We start from the raw sequence: 18,085 nt of genomic DNA, 5'->3' as shown, positions 1-18,085 counted from the left end.
CTCACGTATTTCAAATCCCAAAGAGATGTTTGAATTGATTCTGTTGGTATTTTACCAGGTTGGGCAGATTATGCCCCTTCGTCAACTCCGGCACCTGGCAACACAGATCCTGTGCTCATCATCCTTGGCTGCTTTTGTGGATTTATTCTGATTGGGTTGGTTTTATATATCTCTCTGTTCATTAGAAAAAGAGTCCAGGAGACAAAGTTTGGGTAAGTATGCTAGTTGAAAATGTTTGCCCCGTGGTATTGACGAGGTTGTCATGCCAAGTGATGATGCTTTCCACTTGGCCCTGCCCCTCACGTTGCATCCAGACAGGTGCCTGCCTTGTGCATGCCCAGCTTCCTTACCTAGGCCAATGCCTACAAAGGCAGCCATAGCCAGCCCTGAAAAGGCTTCTTATACAGAGAAGATCGTCAGGGGCCTTTACTACTCAAACTGGTTTGCTGTTAAATGAGGATTTTTATTAGAAGCCTTAAAAATGACCCCTATTATTTTTTAAAATGCATATACAGATCAAAATACAAGAAAGAAATTCATCAAAGCATTTGCAACTCTGGCTGGTATCATTGTGGGTAATTCTGTGTTTCCTCTTTTTTTTTTTTTTTTGCCATATTTTACACATTTTCTATAATGATCAGTTATTTTTCTAATACAGAAAAACTGTATTTGAACATTCAAATGAGAAACAAAACTCTGTTTCTTATTTTCCATACATCTTATTTTGTAACAAAATACTAATCAAATATCAACAAAAATGAGCTGCCGTGTTAAAGCAACCTATGAAAAGAAGGCTGTGTGTAAACGTTGTTTCTGGAACTCAGTTTTCTACTCCAGGGCTCTGCAGCAAATTTGGATTTCCATGAAATCCAGTTTATCAATCATGGGTCAGGAGGAAGCATTTTGTATGAGAGAAGTTGTTGACAGCTTGGAATGAGGCAGAATGAAAGAAGGGTGTATGGCTATGTTTTGGAGGGGGCTGATGGCTCCACCTTCAGAATACTGTGAGAACGTTCCACTCACTCTAAGACTTGCATGGGCATGGGAAGGGGCTTAAGATTGGAGGCCAGGCTGTGCTTTATTTATGTTCTTCCCAGTCTTAGGGGTTGGTTACCTTCAGTCCCAACAGCTCTATCCTTGTGGTTATTATATGTTAGTATATGAAGTCTAAGAATGACTAATTTAAAGAGGTAGACAAAATCTGAGCTAAATTTTGAACATAAAATTGACTAAAATACATCCCAGGGTCTTGATGTGGTATGTGGGTTCCAGATGAAACAAGTATAGAGAACCTCTGCAGAAGCTGCAAAAATAGCTCATTAATGTATATTAAAGGCCTGCTAGACACTGGACGCTGTAGCATCCTGGGATACAATGACAAACAAAACCCTGCCCTCCTGGGGCTCACAGTTCACGGGGAGCCAGGCAGTAAGTAGTCAAGTAGTCACACGAATAAACACAAAATGGCAACAATGGTAGATTTTATATAAAGGGGTAAACATGTGTAATAGGAGAATTTGACTGCATTGAGAAAGCCAGGGAAGGCCCCCCCTGCAGAGCTGGCTGACCCCTGAGCTAAGATCTGAAGAAAGAGCTGAAATTCATTAAGTAGGGGAGAAGGGAAGAGCATTCCTGCCAGAAAGAACAGCACATGCAAAGCCCTTGTGGTGCCTAGAGCCTGGTGTATGGAGGGAGAACACTGGACAGGAAATGAAAAATTCTCCCAGTGGGATCCAGCATTAATTCTGTCACTTGGACAAGGCTTTTAACTTTTCCAGGCTTCCCTGGTATTATCTGTCTCTGAATGGTCTCCAAGGTTACTACCAGTTCTAATAGCTATGATTCTGAATTGAGACTTTTAGACTCAGTCAATAATGAAAAGATGCTGAGTCTTAAGATGCATATGTCCTTAAGAATTTGTGGCAGAATGCAGTTTGTTTCATTAAGTGAGAATTCATAGTTAGCATTGTTGAAACAATCATTGTTGTAGAATGATTTGTAGATATATTTGCTTGAGACCACCTAGAATATAGATTCAGTAAAGATAGAACCAAGAAAATGATAGCCAAGCTCCTATGGAGGTCCTGAACTCCCAGTGGGCCTGATAAGGACTCCTGAAATGTGCAACTAAGGTAATGCTGGAGGAGTGGAATGCAACAATAAAGGGATGTGCCATTGCCTTTTATTTTGTTGCTCAGATTGTTACAGCTTTGGCCATTGGAAGCTTATCAGTTATTTCCTGCTTTTGATGGTACCTAGACAGAGTTGTTTTGATATTGCCAGGTAAGTCTAAAATAGGCCAAAGGAAAGAAACATGTTTCTTCTAGGGGAAAATGTTCTTATTGTAGAAGAGCCCTTTTAAAAAGCGGTGGCTTCGTAGCATCCTTGTGGAATCAGCACCTGCCTAGGTAGCCCCATTTTTATAGTGAGATGTCTTTGTTTTCATTCACCCAGGAATGCATTCACAGAAGAGGATTCTGAATTAGTTGTAAATTACATAGCAAAGAAGTCCTTCTGTCGGCGAGCCATCGAACTTACCTGTAAGTTGACTTTTGTTTCCCTCTTTGACAAAAGTTAAAATAAATGAGAACGAAGAAAGAACAGATGATTTCAACAAAAGCTTAAGGAGTCGAAGAATGGATATTTAGAATGTCTTTAGAAACCAGCAAGTAGATAGTCAGACATTGCCATGCACATCTCTGCCGGCTGGTTTACTGGAATGTGGAGCTGGACCTGGGGTTAAGTAATTGGGGTTAAGGGCTCATAATGTCATGAAATGCGGAGGGAAAGAGGAACCTTCTGGGGTGACAGGAGACGGGTAAAGGTCAGGAATTTTAAAGTAATGGACATATCTCAGGCCTCATTTCCTGTTTTCGTGGCAACCAACTTAGAGGACAATTTGCCATCACGCTTTGGTTGAACATTGTGGTTTGAGCTTTGCTGAATCAGAGAGTTGAACCTTTTAGTTTAAAGAGTGAATGAAGCAGATAATAGTGGTCTTGAATAATTTCATAAAAAGTTTAGAATGTATGTGCAAATATTAACAAAGTCATGCTTCTGGATGTTTACCATTAAAAAAAAGACATAAGAATGATAGAGGCCGGGCGTGGTGGCTCACGCCTGTAATCCTAGCACTCTGGGAGGCCGAGGCGGGTGGATCGCTCAAGGTCAGGAGTTTGAGACCAGCCTGAGCAAGAGCGAGACCCTGTCTCTACTAAAAAAAATAGAAAGAAATTATCTGGCCAACTAAAATATATATAGAAAAAATTAGCCGGGCATGGTGGCGCATGCCTGTAGTCCCAGCTACTCGGGAGGCTGAGGCAGGAGGATCGCTTAAGCCCAGGAGTCTGAGGTTGCTGTGAGCTAGGCTGATGCCACGGCACTCACTCTATGCCGGGCAACAAAGCGAGACTCTGTCTCAAAAAAAAAAAAAAAAAAAAGAGTGATAGAATACAGGTTGCTATGAAAGAAAAACTTGCTTAATGTAGCATATTATCAATTTCTTTACTTTTCTAATCTGTAAGTTTTGACTTTTAGATTTCTCTGTTCTTGCATTTTTTTAACTTCAGAATTTTTAATTTAAAATTTTTAAATTTAAAAAGCTGTTATTTAGACCAATTTCTTTTCTTTATTGGAAGACCATTGGGGTAAAATTTTTTTCTCTGAGAACTAATGTGTCCTTTCTAATTATCCACATTTTTTTTCTTTCAGAGGCTTTCTCATGCCTTAACTGTGGCCCAAATCAAATAATTTGCCAAATAGTTATTGAATTGATCTCTCCTGGTTAATTCCTCTTGTTGCCAACACTTGTCAGTGCTGTGTATCTATTATATACCTTGTTGTATTACATGCCTTATTGTAGAAGATCTTATTCTCTAGTTCCTCGAAGTACTCACTTCAGCACTTTCTACGTCATTAGAATGAGGTTCCATAAACCATATGTAAAATAATAGCTTGTTCTCTAAATATTTCCTGTGGTTTGTGAGATCCCTTCCCTGGCATGGGAGGGCAGAGGAGGTGTCCTAGTCGCTGATTTGTATCCTATAGTTAGGGATATAATGGTAAAGAATTCACTAGAAGGTACCTATTGACCTATCTTCCTTACCCTTTAACCCAAGGACAAACCTCCCCTACATGAATCTGATGGCAGCTGCTCCTCCCACACAGCGGGAAAAGAAATGTGGTTCTTACCATTCTTCTGAATTAATTTTGCCCTAAAGGATTCATTATACTCACTTTAATTATAGTAGAATTAAGTGTGATGTTTTGCTACTGGCACTTTTGGGGGAGAAATAATGGATACAAAATGAAAAAAAAGAATGTTTATTGTATAAGACTTTAAACATAATTTTAATTATATTCAAATGAAAGAAAGCATGCTGACAGCTCTTATACATACTCTCACTCCTTTCCTAGTACGGAGCTTGGGAGTCAGCGAGGAACTACAAAATAAACTAGAAGATGTTGTGATTGACAGGAATCTTCTAGTTCTTGGAAAAATTCTGGGCGAAGGTAAGCTGTTTAAAGTAAGTCCTTTAAAATGTGGGGTAAGAAGAAAAGAAATTTATTATTTATTAAATAAAATACCATTTTATGACTTTGAGTTATAATACAGATAGTTATATTTTATAATTTAAAATGATGGAGTAAATACTGATTCTTGAAACTGAGATTTGGCAAATGAAAAGATCTTCTGTGCCCTCAAAAAATATTAATTCTCTTTCTTCAGTAAAAAGCATGCAATTCATTGATCAGCTTCCTACGTACTTAAAATTTATTCCTCTAGTTCTCAAGTTTATTCTTGGCACCTTTCTAATTAGTTAAATAGGAACAAAGATGAAAATACATATTTAATTTGGTACGTTGTTCTTGGGATGAATAACAATGGTATTAAGAATGATAATGGTATTAAGAGTTTGTGCTTTATGAACTTCAACAATATATTTCATGTTCTCCTGTAAGTGTCTTGCATTGTTATAATGCTTAGTAAAGTGATGACTAAGGTAGGTCTGAGCCACTCAAGCTCGTGACAAGCAGGAGACCAGTGCGTGGCACAAGGCCCAGGTGTGCGAGTACGGGCGTTTCTGTGGTCGGGGAGATTTTGCACGGTGCCCATATAGATGCTTTACTTCCCAGGAGAGTTTGGGTCTGTAATGGAAGGAAATCTTAAGCAGCAAGATGGGACCTCTCAGAAAGTGGCGGTGAAGACCATGAAATGTGAGTTATCAAGGATGAAACCCATTCTTCTCGGGTGGGCAGGTGCTTCAGTATCGGGTGCTCCACGAGGCCGGTGATGGTGTTCATATGCTGTGATCGCAGCTGCTGGTGGGTCAGAAGGCAGTGCAGAACGCTGGCCACCCAGGGGAGTTACTAGAATGAGCTCTTCACACATGCATTACATATTTTTAACACTGGTGGCAATAACATGTTACGTTTACTATCTCTAGCATGTTCTTGTGCACACTTGTACTCTCTCTTTCTCTGTCTGTCTCTCCCTCTCTCTCTCTCATCTAGCAGAGCTAACAACTCCAAAGGAAGGCGTGAATTTCTGAGGCAGGGGTGATCTGGTGTCAGCATCTGACCCCGGAGGTTGGTCTGGCTGCTCTGTCTAGTGTGGTGGGCCCACTTCCTCGTCTGAGGATGATTGCAGGGCCCTGGGGAAGTTGTGGGCTACCTGGAAAGTAAGTGTCCCAGAAAGAGGAGAAATACTCTTTGGTCAAAGACATATGAAGAGCTGCTCTCACAAGCTATAACCTCCAAGCAAGCTGGGAAGGGAGCCGGCAGCAGGTCAGGGAGGGCCTTGTAAGTCATAGCAAAGAATCTGCTTTTATGCTGCAAGGACTGAGTGCTACTAAGAGTCTTAAACAAATGAGGAACAGAGCAAGTTACATTCTAGATCGTTCACTTCCATGTTGGTGTGGAGGAGAATGAATTACAGTGTTGACAAAAATAGTGGTAGATGCCAGTTAGGACACTAGCATCTGTGCAGACGTCTGCATAGATAAGGAAACCGTCTTTAGTGACTTGCTGACTTGTCAAAGTGAAATAGCTAGAAAGGGGCAGATTGTGCTGAACTTTTTCATTACCATAAGACGACCAGGCTTCAGTGGCAGAACAGGGTATCATTTCCCTCCATAGCCTTCTAGGAAGTGCATTTCTGGAGTTGGGGACACACAACTGTCTAAGTTTGACTCTGGAGGGGTCTGGGTGGTCATATCCCATCACCAGGGCACCCAGGAAATAGACCATGACCGTGTGACATCACACCTGCGGTCTCCATCATGAGTCACATGGATGGAGATTGTTCGGTGTTCAGTTCGTCAATATTCTTGATCTTGCTTTCTTATTACCTGTTAAATACTACTTCTGATCAAGGCATAAAATAAAATTGGCTTCTTCCTAAGATTTAAATTTATCATTTACTGGATAATAAAATATAAGTTAGATTATAAGCATATGTTGAGACTCTTAAACCAAAATTGGAGGCTAAAGTTCAATTCAGTTATAAAAAGGAACCACAATAACCAAGTCACATGGGCCAGTGCTTTTTGCTTTTTAAGTATGTCATAATGGCTAATACTTACGTGATGCTCACTGTGAGCCAAGGGACATTGCCACCATTCCTGCATCCATCTGTTCAACAGGAACACGAAGTCAGCACAACTAGGAGGAGGTTCAAGAACTAGTCCCCAGAAACTAAGACTCCCTGAAGTTAGAGCACTCGCTGGGGCTGAACCCAGTACGGAGCCACACTCTGCACCGTTCCTGCCCCTTGAGTTATTGTATTTGAGCCTCACACTGTGCCTGTGGGGGGGTGGTCCTTCCGTTATCCCCCATTTAGGGATATAAGGCAGGGGGGTTAAGGGGTCTGATAGAAGGAACTGAGTCTAAGCAGAGCCACTGCTTCTCTGACCCGGCTCTGCTGTTCCTTAACTTGAGTAGCTTGCATAGGAATTACATCCAAGGTAATTATCAAAGATTGAAACAATAGTCTCTGGGCCCCAAATCCTCAGGCTCACCTACATTTGCCTAGAGGTTGGTCCCTCGGGGAAGGGTGTGCAGGCAGACTCCTACCCCTCTGTTCCCCCTCCCCCACCATACACACACAGACAGAGCTGGTTGTTTGCAGTCAACAAAGGGAATACATGAGGGCAAAGTTGGCAGATGTTTTGCAGGTATACAGATTTTCAAAATTTTTTTTAAATTTGCTTTAATACGAAGAATAATATATTTAATATATATGAAACCCATAGTATGGTACAGACACTGTGCTAGATATTCTCATGTATGATTTCAATCACTAGTTTGCCCTGTTAAAACAAATTTCCTAAAGCCAGCCTGCTTTATATTTTGTTGGTTTGTTTATTTTTAATTATAGTAAAATACACATAACCTAAAATTGATCATCTTAACCATTTTTAAGTATACAGTTCAGTGGTATCATGTATGTTCATAATGTTGTACAGCCATCACCATCATCATCTCCAGAACTTTTCATCTTGCAAAACTGCAGCTCTGTACCGGTTACCGCTTGGCGTCGTACAGTTCTGTGGGTTCTGACCGCTGTGCGAGGTCACGGATCCACCATTGCAGTATAGCATGTACAGAATAGTGTCACAGCCCTGAAAATCCCCCTGCTTCGCGTATCTGTTCCTCTCTCCTCTGCCCCAACCCTCACCTTCCCCTGACAACCACGCATCTGTTTCTTGTCCCTAGAGTTTTGTCTTTTCCTGACTTTAGTTTTAAAGAACAAAAATTGCTATTGCCTGCCCCACTCCCCTCAACTGAGTAAAGTATTTGTGCCTAACATTTTCCGTTTTTTTCTTTAGTGGACAACTTTTCACAGCGGGAGATCGAGGAGTTCCTCAGTGAGGCAGCGTGTATGAAAGACTTCAGTCACCCAAATGTCATCCGACTTTTAGGTACCTCAGAAATGCAGAAGTGTGTGGCCACGGGGGCTCAGCGAATCTACTGTGTGCCAAAGGAAAAAAATCTCTGGTGTAGATAAGTTTACACTTTGTATAAACCCAGAGTATTTTATAACAGTGAGTTTTTCACCCAGATGATGTCTTATAATTACATTTTCTGAGGCTGATAGTAAAGATAAAATGGCTTTGCATTTTCTGAACACCAAAGAAGTCAGGAATGATTAGAGTGTCCACAGAATTCTAGGAGAGTGTGAATTAAATAGCCCTCAGCTACTCAAAGGCAAGACACAAGAGCTGGTCATATTATAATTTTTATTGATTTAAAGTTATCCATGAATCAAATACCACAGGAGTAAAGCTATAGAAGTAGACAGATGCCATAGATCATCTTTGAGAAATAATTTGTCAACCTATTTGAAAGTTCTGATTTATTATGATCATGGTACATGGATAACTTCATGAAACGTGATTTAACAGTTCCATAGAACGTGTTTAACGTAATTTGTATTTGCAGCTTTGTTGGCTAAAAAATATAAAAGAGGAGATTACGTATTGAATGGATGCTGTATAAGTGACACAATTCCAAGAGAGAAGAGCAACCTGGAAATAATCGAATTTTCTGCTGACCTCTTTATTTTATTTTATTTTTGCTGTGCTATGAATGTGATACATGTTAAATTCTTGTGGGATCTTTCAAAGATTTAAATGATTGACACTGCAGAGAGATGGATAAAACTAACGTTTGGATACAATGTTATGTCAAAGAAACTACTGTTATTCATTTGCAGCTATTAGCTTTAGCAGACTCTGAGAACAATTGTGCTTTGTAATCACACCACAAAGGGCAAGTGCTTTGCAAGCCTGGGATCAGGTGACCAGCTGTAGCTCTTGAATTCCGTGATAAATGGTAGTGTGGCTTTTCCTTTATGTAAGTGTTAAAATTTAGAAACATTAGATTTTACATGCAGGCCTTCAAAATTATTTTAATAGTTTTAAGCATTTGTACACAGTGGACTTCTTCATATGAATAAGTATCTAATTATCACATGAAACTAATTTGCCCTTGAATCCTAATGGGTTCTCTATCCTGCAGTTAGACTTAGTCTAACAAAAACTTCTAGGTTTCTAGATGACTATATTTGTTACAAATTGATTTTTGAGAACCCTCAGGCAAAGTCTGGCACTAATTTGAAAGAAGGGAAAAAAAGGTAGCGGACCCTGTGTGTGTTCCATTTTCTACAACACAGTGTGTGAGTTAGGGGCTCTTGTTTTTTTAAACTGTTGACTTGGTGGCACATGGTTTCAATTTGGCCAGTGGTCCTCCAGTGCTTTCCTGCTCACACGTAACAAGGGCTCTTTGTGACTGGTTCTATGTTTTTGATTTCAGGCGTATGTATAGAAATGAGTTCTCAAGGCATCCCAAAGCCCATGGTGATTTTACCCTTCATGAAATATGGGGACCTGCACACCTATTTACTGTACTCCCGATTGGAGACAGGACCAAAGGTAATAATCTACTTGCATCGCCTCTGAACAGTTCTCAGGGCTTATGTGACAGAGCCTGGACAACCAAATTGTCTAACCTTGAAAATGAAAGAGGGAAGGAGAGGACGTTGACTTTTGTTCAGTGCCCACTGTGCACCCAGGGGTTGAAATGTGGTATGTGTTCTCACAGCAGGCCTGCTCGAGAGTATCATTATTTCTGCTTTACGGCGGTGGGGGAGGCAGCTGGGCACACAATGTCATGGCCAAGGTCTCACTGACTCTGGAGTCAGGTGGGCCAGGCTCCCAGTCCTGCACTTCATGCCACTCATGGCCACATACTCCTCAGAGTGCACAGGCCATGGGAAGGCCATTAAATTAGTTCTTGGGGACCCTAAACCCACTCCCACTGGCTCTGCAGACAAGCCCCTGGGGGGGAAATGTCCCTGTGTGTGACAAGTGTGGTGGTGTCCTGCACACTCCCCTGCACCTACGAACCTAGGTTTATAGTGGCCTGGGGTTAGCCTGGTCACCTTCCCAAAGTGAAGGCATGCAATGGGACTTGCTCACAGATTCTTAAGGTTTATTAAGGAAGGTTTGTTAAGTTCATTAGTTCATCCTGTGAACAAGTGCTTGCTCCAAGCAAGGTGCTGAGCTCTGGGGACGCTGCAGGGAACATGACGGTGTGGTTCCTGCACCGTGGAACGAGCACTGCTGGTGGGTGAGGGCGACCAGGAGACAGGTGGTCAGTTATTCACAGTGAAGGGGGGGGCTGTGGGCACAGAGAGCACAGGGGCCCAAATGCCACGCAGGCTGGGCAGAGCACCCAGCAGGGGTACACTGGCAGGATGAGCAGGAGGTAACTAGGCTGGGACAGGGGTGTCAACGCACAGTTGGGGGACCTCATGGTGACCATGCTGGTGACAGCCAGAACCTCCCAGTTTCGGTCACCTGAGGAACCTTGGTAGTTTTGAGGTAGAGCCTGAGATCAGGTGTGGTGGTCCCAATGTTGACTCCCGTGATGAGCTGAGAGGCCTCAGGGCTCAGGCCGGGAGGGAGGGAGCGTGGAGAGAAGCCTGCCTTCCCTCGCCCCACCAGGTCACCTGGAATCTCTGAGTGGGGTGAAGCCAGAGCAGGATGGGGCCCAGTTCATTCTGAAAGGTGTTTGGGCCCTGTGTGCTGTCGGGGTAGCCTCTTGTTTTTGAAGTCCCCTCTTTTGGCTTGTTCAGTATGAAATAGCTGGATGCAGGGTCTGTTTCAGTTCCCGTAGGAGGCTGCACGGCGCTGTTCTCCAGTTGCCGCTGAGGGTGAACTTACCCCCTCCATCTTCCCCTTTATCGTGAGCCTGTCCATCCTTAGAATCAGATGTGTTGGGAATTGGTGGGCCGGCATGCCTGTCTTCAGCAGTGCCCTAAGGGGGCAGCACCCCTCCCTGAATCCCCACAGCACAGAGAAACCAGACAGAAACAGGACCTCAGACGGAAGTGCCGCCACCTCCGGTAATTAATGAACTTAATAGCCACAGGTCCCGGTGATTGATAGAGTTACATGAACTGTGACAACAGGAATGACTGTGGGACTTCATGGGGGAAATCAACTTAGAAAAACACCAGTCTCTTCATCCCAACAGACAGGTCAATCTGTATAAACAGCCCTTGTTTAAAATGTGGGGAGGTAGTTGAAATAGGCAAACAAAAACATGAGACCCAAGTTAGGGCCAGCACATCCTGGAACCTCCTTTCCTATGTCCTGCTGACCCCATCGGCACTGTACGCCTATGTGTGATGGAGGGGCAGGGATTTTTGCTTTGCACTTTTTTCCTTGTTCTGTTCTTCCCAGAGAAGGTCTAAGTGACCTAAACAAGAGAATGGGCCCTTTTGCTCTTTTATAGGTCACCCTATGGCCCCAGGCCCAGACTTATTCCTGTTCTTTTCCATGTGGCAGCTCTTAAGTCTTCCAAGTACTAACCACAGAGACAGGAAATTGTAGTGGCCACATCACACAGCTATTGTAAAGTCACTGAGGCTCCTCCAAAGAGGGGAAGGACCTTGTCCAAAGTACGGAACATTTATGGACATGGCTGCGTTTTTCCCCATTTTTCCCAAAAAGGAAGATGATAGCATTATAAAGACCCTACAAAAGAAGAAAACATTATCCACAATTCCCAGCACCTTAGCACAATTGTTAACAACTTCAGACATTCTCCTCTCATCACTTACTCCCTGCCTGCATGTCTCATACGCTTGTCATCACTACATACACACCTGCACAGAGAACGACCATGGCTAACATGTCTCAAGCATGTAGCAGAGGCCAGCCTGCATTTTGCATGTATTAGTGCACTAGGAGCACAACAACCCTAGGAAGTAGTTACTAATAGAATCTCAGGTGAGGAAACTGAGGCACAGAGAAGGCAGTGGTGGAGACAGAGTTGGCCTCCAGGCTGCAGACCCCATGCCTTCAGCTGTCCTTGGATTGCCGCCTCCCCTGTGTGCCCCTCCCCGAAGGGCAGCCCCCAGACAGCGCCGTGTGTGGCTGCACTGCATCTCCTCCCCGGAGCCTGTTTCATGTCCACAGGTGATTTCACTCACATTTAATTTCCAAGCATGTTGTATGATTTTCCTCATAATTTTTTTTTGGGGGGGGGGCATAGGCATTTCATGTTGTACAAGGTTGCATTTTGTAGTAAAAAAATAAAAATACACAGGGCTATTTGATGCCCAAAGATTGTCTTGTGAAGCTTAACTCGTCCCCATTTTTAGGATCCCTATGCAAAAAAAGCCTCATATTGGATGTCTTTCTTACATCTTTGGAGAAGAGAAATAGAGGGACAATTTATGTTCTTTTTTAAAAATATTTTTAAAATTATCATACAGTAAAATCAACATTTTTTCCCATTTTGTTGGATAGTTCTATGAATTTTAACACACGTATAGATTAAGGTAGCCATAATTTCAATCAGGGTACAGAACAGTTCTATCACCCAACAAAAATTCCCTTCTGCTCCCCCTTTGTAATAACACCTCATACCCCCCTGGCTAACTAACCTGTGGTCACCGTTGATCTGTCCTCTACCACTATGGTTTCGTATTTTCAAGAACGTCATATAAGTGGAGTCATACAGCTGTAATCTTTTGAGACTGGCTTCCTTCACTCACCATTATTCCTTTGAGATGCACCCAAGTTGTTGTGTGTGTCAATAGTTCATTCTTTTTTATTGCTGTGTAGTTTTCCATTGTATGGATATACCACAGTTTATCTGTTCATCTGTTGAAGGACATATGTGTTGTTTCCAGGTTTTAGCAATCATGAATGAAGCTACTATAAAGATTCATGTTTAGGCCAGTGTGGTGGTTCACGCCTGTAATCTCAGCACTCTGGGAGTCAGAGGCAGGAGGATCGCTTGAGGTCAGAAGCTCGAGATCAGCATGAGCAAGAGCGAGACCCCGTCTCTACAAAAGATGGAAAAATTAGCCGGGCATGGTGGTGTGCACCTGTGCACCTGTAGTCCCAGCTACTCGGGAGGCTGAAGCAGGAGGATTGCTTGAGCCCAGGAGTTTGAGGTTCCTGTGAGCTATGATGACGCCATTGCACTCTACCCAGGGCAACACAGGGAGACCCTGTCTCAAAAAAAAAAAAAAAATGCATATATATATTATATATATGCAAATTTCTGTGTGAGGTCTTCATTTTTCTAGAGCAAATGCCCGGGAGTAGGATCCTGGGTCATATAGTATAAGTGTGTTTAGCTTTACAGGAAACTGCTAAGCTGTTTTCCAGAGTGGCTGAACCATTTTACAGTCCTACCAGCAGTGTATGAGAAATTCAGTTGTTCCTCATTCTTATTAGCACTTGGTATTATCAGTAGTTGTTTTTCTTTTGGTTTTCTGTTTTTAGCTTTCTGATAGATGTGTAGTAATATCTTGTCATGGCTTTTATTTGCATTTCCCTAATGATTAATGATGTTGCCAATCTTGTCATGTCCTTGTTTGCCATCCTTATATCCTCTTTGGTGAGTGTTTGTTCAAGACTTTTGTTCATTTTTTAATGAAGTTGTTGATTTTCTTATTGTTGAATTTTAAGAGCTCTTTTTTTAAATTTTTTTTTATTTCAGGATACTATGAGGGTACAAATGTTTTGGTTACATTTTATGTCTTTGCCTCACCCAAGCGAGGATTAGAGGCATGCCCTTCCCCTCTACAATGCTCACCGCATCCATTAGTTGTGAGTTTACCGCTTCCCCAACCCCCTAATCCCTGGAGAATATTACTACCATGTGAGCACCACCGTGTTGATCAGTGAGTGACAATTTGATGGCGAGTACATATGGAGTCTATTCTTCCGATCTTGTGATACCTCACTGCGGATAATGGGCTCAAGCTCTATCCAGGAAAATATAAGAGGTGCTAGGTCACTGTTGTTTCTTATAATTGAGTAATATTCCATTGTATACATATACCAAATTTTAATAATCCACTCATGAATCGACCAGCCCTTGGGTTGTTTCCAGATACTTGCAATAGTGAATTGTGCTGCCATAAACATTCGGGTGCAGATGTCTTTATTATAGAATGTCTTTTGCTTTAAGAGTTTTTTATATATTCTAAATACAATTCTTTTGTTGGATACGTGATTTCCACAGATTGTTTTCTCAGTTTGTAGCTTGTCTTTGCATTGTCTTAACATGAGCAAAAAAATTTTAAATTTTGATAAAAGTCCTATATATCAAGTTTTTTCTTTTGTGGGTCATGCTTTTGCTCTCATGTCTGACAACTCTTTGCCTAACTCCTGATAAAAACAATTTTCTCCTATGTTTTCTTCTAAAAATGTTGTGGTTTTACATGTTACAGTTAAGCATATGATTGATTTTGTGTTATTTTTTGTACAGGGTTTGAGATTTAGTTCAAGGTTTGCTTTTTTTGCATATGGATGACCAGTAGCATTTGTGAAAAAACTATCCTTAATCCATTGAATTGCTTTTGCACCTTTGTCAAAAAGCAATTGGCTGTACATTTCTGAGATCTTTGTTCTGTTCCATTAAACTACGCACCCTTTGCCCCTATCACATTGTCTTGATGACTGTAGCTTTATAAGTCTTAAAATCACATCATATGATTCCTCCTGCTTTATTCTACCTTTGCAGAATAGTTTTAGCTATTCTAGGTTCATTGCCCTTCCATATAAACTTTAGAATCAGCTTGTCTATGTTTGCCAAAAGTTCTGCTGTGATTTTATCTTCTTTTGAACAAAATAGCAAGTGTGGAAAACAAGTACATAGCATTTTACTGACTAATGAATAGTTTGTTTGCAAAAATACAAGTATATCTTCCATGATGGAAAATAACTTCCAAGTGTTATAAATATAAAAAGGAATGTATTTTCCTATTTTCATACTTAGTAGCCACAGATAAAGATGGAAGACTCAGAGTACTTAGACAAACAGGAAAATCAAGCTTTTACTCAGCTTTGCTGCCTGTTCAGTCAATTCTCTGGGAATAAACACACCCTTTGTTCCTGGAGTTCCCCAAGACTAGGTGTATGTAAATGTGCCTCTCCAGCAGGGCTTGGGTGCTGGACCTATGGTGCCACTCACTGTGAACAGCGGCCCTGGAGGTGTGCAGGGCAGACAGGCAGATGACAAAACATGACCCCACTTCTCTTGAGGTTGACAGGACATAGGGAGGCAGGCTGTAATAACATCCATCAAACAGGTGTGAGCAACCCGCTCTAGAGCTTCAGAGAAGAAACAAATTCTGACTGGAAAAACCTTTTAAATATTCCACACTATCATTGTGGTTATCCTCAAAGGAGCAGTAGGAATGAAATGGAAAATTAAGAGAAGCACACAGCCTGGATCAGAATGAGCAAAGACCAGGCGATCTGAGAACACACTTTTTTTTTTTAGGAAAAGCAGGTTTTCTCATATGGCAACAACAAAGTAGTAGAAGGGTAAGAGGAGGGTGGTAGAGCAGGAAAGATAAGTTGGGGCCAACTTTTAGGGTCTGCAACAAGTAGGACAACTTCACCAGCATGGAATGCAAAATCCAACTCAAAATGACCTTACAAGGAGATACAGGGTCTCATGCAATGAAGTCCAGAGGTAGCACAGCTCTAGAGTTGGCCACTTCTGTCCTTAACAACATCATCAAGTGTCCAGAAGTCCTTTCTGCTATCCATCTGCAGCAGGCGATCCACATGGTTACAAAACAGCAGCAGTTCCTCCGGCATCACATCCTCACACACCAGCCTCCAGAGACAAGGGAGAGAAGCCTGCTTTTTGTCTTTTCTCTCTCTTTTCCTGCAGTAGCACTTTTTTTTTTTTTTTGGTAACAGCTTTATTGTGATATAATTCAAATACCACACAATTTAAGGTGTTCAATTCAGTGGTTATTAGTATATTCCAGAATTGTGCAACCGTCACCACAATCAATTTTAGATCATTTCCATCACCTAAACAAATAAACAAAAAACAAAATCCATACCCTTTAGTGGTCACCTCTAAATCCCTTTTTACTGCTTCTCCCTTGCTCCTAGCCCTAAGCAACCATTAACCTACTTATATCTCTCTATATTTGCCTATTTTGGACATGTCATATAAATGGAATCATCTCAATCTATAGTTTTTTGGTGGCTGGCTTCTTCCACTTATGTAATGTTTTCAAGGTTTATCCATGTTGTAGCATCAGTACTTCATTCTTATTTATAGCTGGATTAATATTCCATTGTGTGGATATACCGTGCTTTGTTCATCTTTTGATGGACATTTGAGTTCACTTTTTCTGGCTTTTATGAATAATACTTTATCAGTATTTGTGCACAAATTTTTGCATTGACATATGTTTTAAATTCTTTTGGTATATACCTAGCTGTAGAATTGCTGGATCAAATGGTAATTAAATGTCTAACTTTTTGAGAAACTGCCAGATTGTTTTCTAAAGTAGCCACATGATTTTCCATTCCCACCAGCAATATACAAGGATTCCAATTTCTCCACATCCTCCCCAACACTTGTTATTATCTCACATTTTTATTCTAGCCACTCCAGTGGGTGTGAAGTGGCATCTTATTGTCATTTTGATATGCATTTCTCTAATGACTAATAATGTTGAGCATCTTTTCATATGCTTATTGGCCATTTGAATATCTTCTTTGGAGGAATGTCTGTTCTAATCCTTTCTTTGCCTATTTTTTAATGGTATTATCTGTCTTTTTGTTATTGAGTTTTATGACTTGTGCATATATTCTAGATACAAGTTCCTTATCACATATGTGATTTGCAAATATCTTCTTTCTTTCTGTGGCTATCTTTTTGCTTTCTTGATGGTGTTCTTTGAAGCACAAATATTTTTAATTTTGGTGAAGTCCAGTCTATCTTTTTTCCTTTGGTTATTTGTGCTTTTGGTGTCATGTCTAAGAAACTATTGCCCAATCCAAAGTCACAAAGATTTACTCCTATGTTTTCTTCTAAGAATTTTATAATTTGGGCTCTTACGTCTAGGTCTTTGATCCATCTTTTGATCTTTGAGTTAATTTTTGTATACGTTTGGGGTTGAGGTCCAATTTCATTCTTTTGCATGTGACCATTGATTGAAAGACTATTCTTTCCCTCTTGTCAATGGTTTTGACATCCTTGTTAAAAGTCAGTTGACCAAAAAAAAAAAACAAACCAGCAGTTGACCATATATTGGCTTATTCCTGGACTCTCATTTCTATTTCATTTATCTACATGCCTATTTTTATTCCAATACCATACTGCCTTAATTATAGTTGCTCTGGAGTAACTTTCTAAATCAGTAAGTGTGAGTCCTCTGACATTGTTCTTATTCAAGCTTGTTTTGGCTATTTTGCATTCCTTGAGTTTCCATATGAATTTTAGGATCAGCTTGTCAATATCTACAAAGAAGCCAGCTGTTTGATCAATGTGGGGAGTTTTGCTATCATAACAATATTAAGTCTTCCAATCCATGAACTCAGGATTCCATGTATTTAGATATTTAATTTCTTTCAACATTTTGTACTTTCAGAATGTAAGTTTTACAATTCTTTGTTAAATTTATTTCTAAGTATTTTATTTTGATTCTATTGTAAATGAAATTGCTTTCTTAATTTCATTTTCAAATTTTTCATTGCTAGTATGTAAAAATACAATTTATTTTTATATGTCCATTTTGTATCCTGCAACCTTGCTGAACTCATTTATTAATTGTACCACACAATTATTTTTTAAATAGCTTTGGTCACAGTCTCTAAGAATAGCATAATTATTCTAGGAAAAAAAGAACACAAATAAATAGTACCTGATATTCATTATACCTTAATGAATAATAGCAGTATTTGATATTTCTTAGGAACCAAGTCCTTTCCTGGAAATTAGCATCCAGAAAATCAAATGCTCCAAATGTATGGAACAGAGGCATAAAACTTTCATGCCTTGTAAATGTAAGGTTTTGGGATGGTCATCGCCAGAGAAAGAAAGACAAGCAGAGTAGAAAGGGATAAGTAAAGAGGCTTTATTGGAGCACTCCTGAGTGAGGGTAACAGGTCCCAAGAAAGGGGTGCCCGGGCGAGGTTCTCAGGTCCTGGGGGAGAGGGGCTTGAGAAGTTGCACCGCCCAGAAGTCTTGTGTGGGCTTATATATGTTTTAGAGCTGGGGGATGGGGGTTTTTCGGTTCCGT

General features: G+C 40.9%; 1 protein-coding gene across 1 annotated transcript in view; it reads left to right on the top strand.

Annotated features, from left to right (window-relative positions):
• Window positions 1-18,085, top strand: part of MERTK (MER proto-oncogene, tyrosine kinase) — a 100,729-nt gene that overhangs the window by 71,789 nt on the left and 10,855 nt on the right. The window contains exons 10-15 of the mRNA XM_045550082.1: window positions 59-212; window positions 2,455-2,540; window positions 4,417-4,512; window positions 5,137-5,217; window positions 7,830-7,922; window positions 9,316-9,434. Coding sequence (XP_045406038.1) covers window positions 59-212; window positions 2,455-2,540; window positions 4,417-4,512; window positions 5,137-5,217; window positions 7,830-7,922; window positions 9,316-9,434 — 629 coding nt within the window. The remainder of the gene's footprint in view (window positions 1-58; window positions 213-2,454; window positions 2,541-4,416; window positions 4,513-5,136; window positions 5,218-7,829; window positions 7,923-9,315; window positions 9,435-18,085) is intronic.

This window comes from Lemur catta, chromosome 4 (genome assembly GCF_020740605.2).
Source record: "Lemur catta isolate mLemCat1 chromosome 4, mLemCat1.pri, whole genome shotgun sequence".
Classification (NCBI taxonomy): Eukaryota; Metazoa; Chordata; class Mammalia; order Primates; family Lemuridae; genus Lemur; species Lemur catta.
The sequence above is the reverse complement of the archived record's forward strand: the minus strand, read 5'-3'. Positions and strand labels throughout refer to the sequence as shown.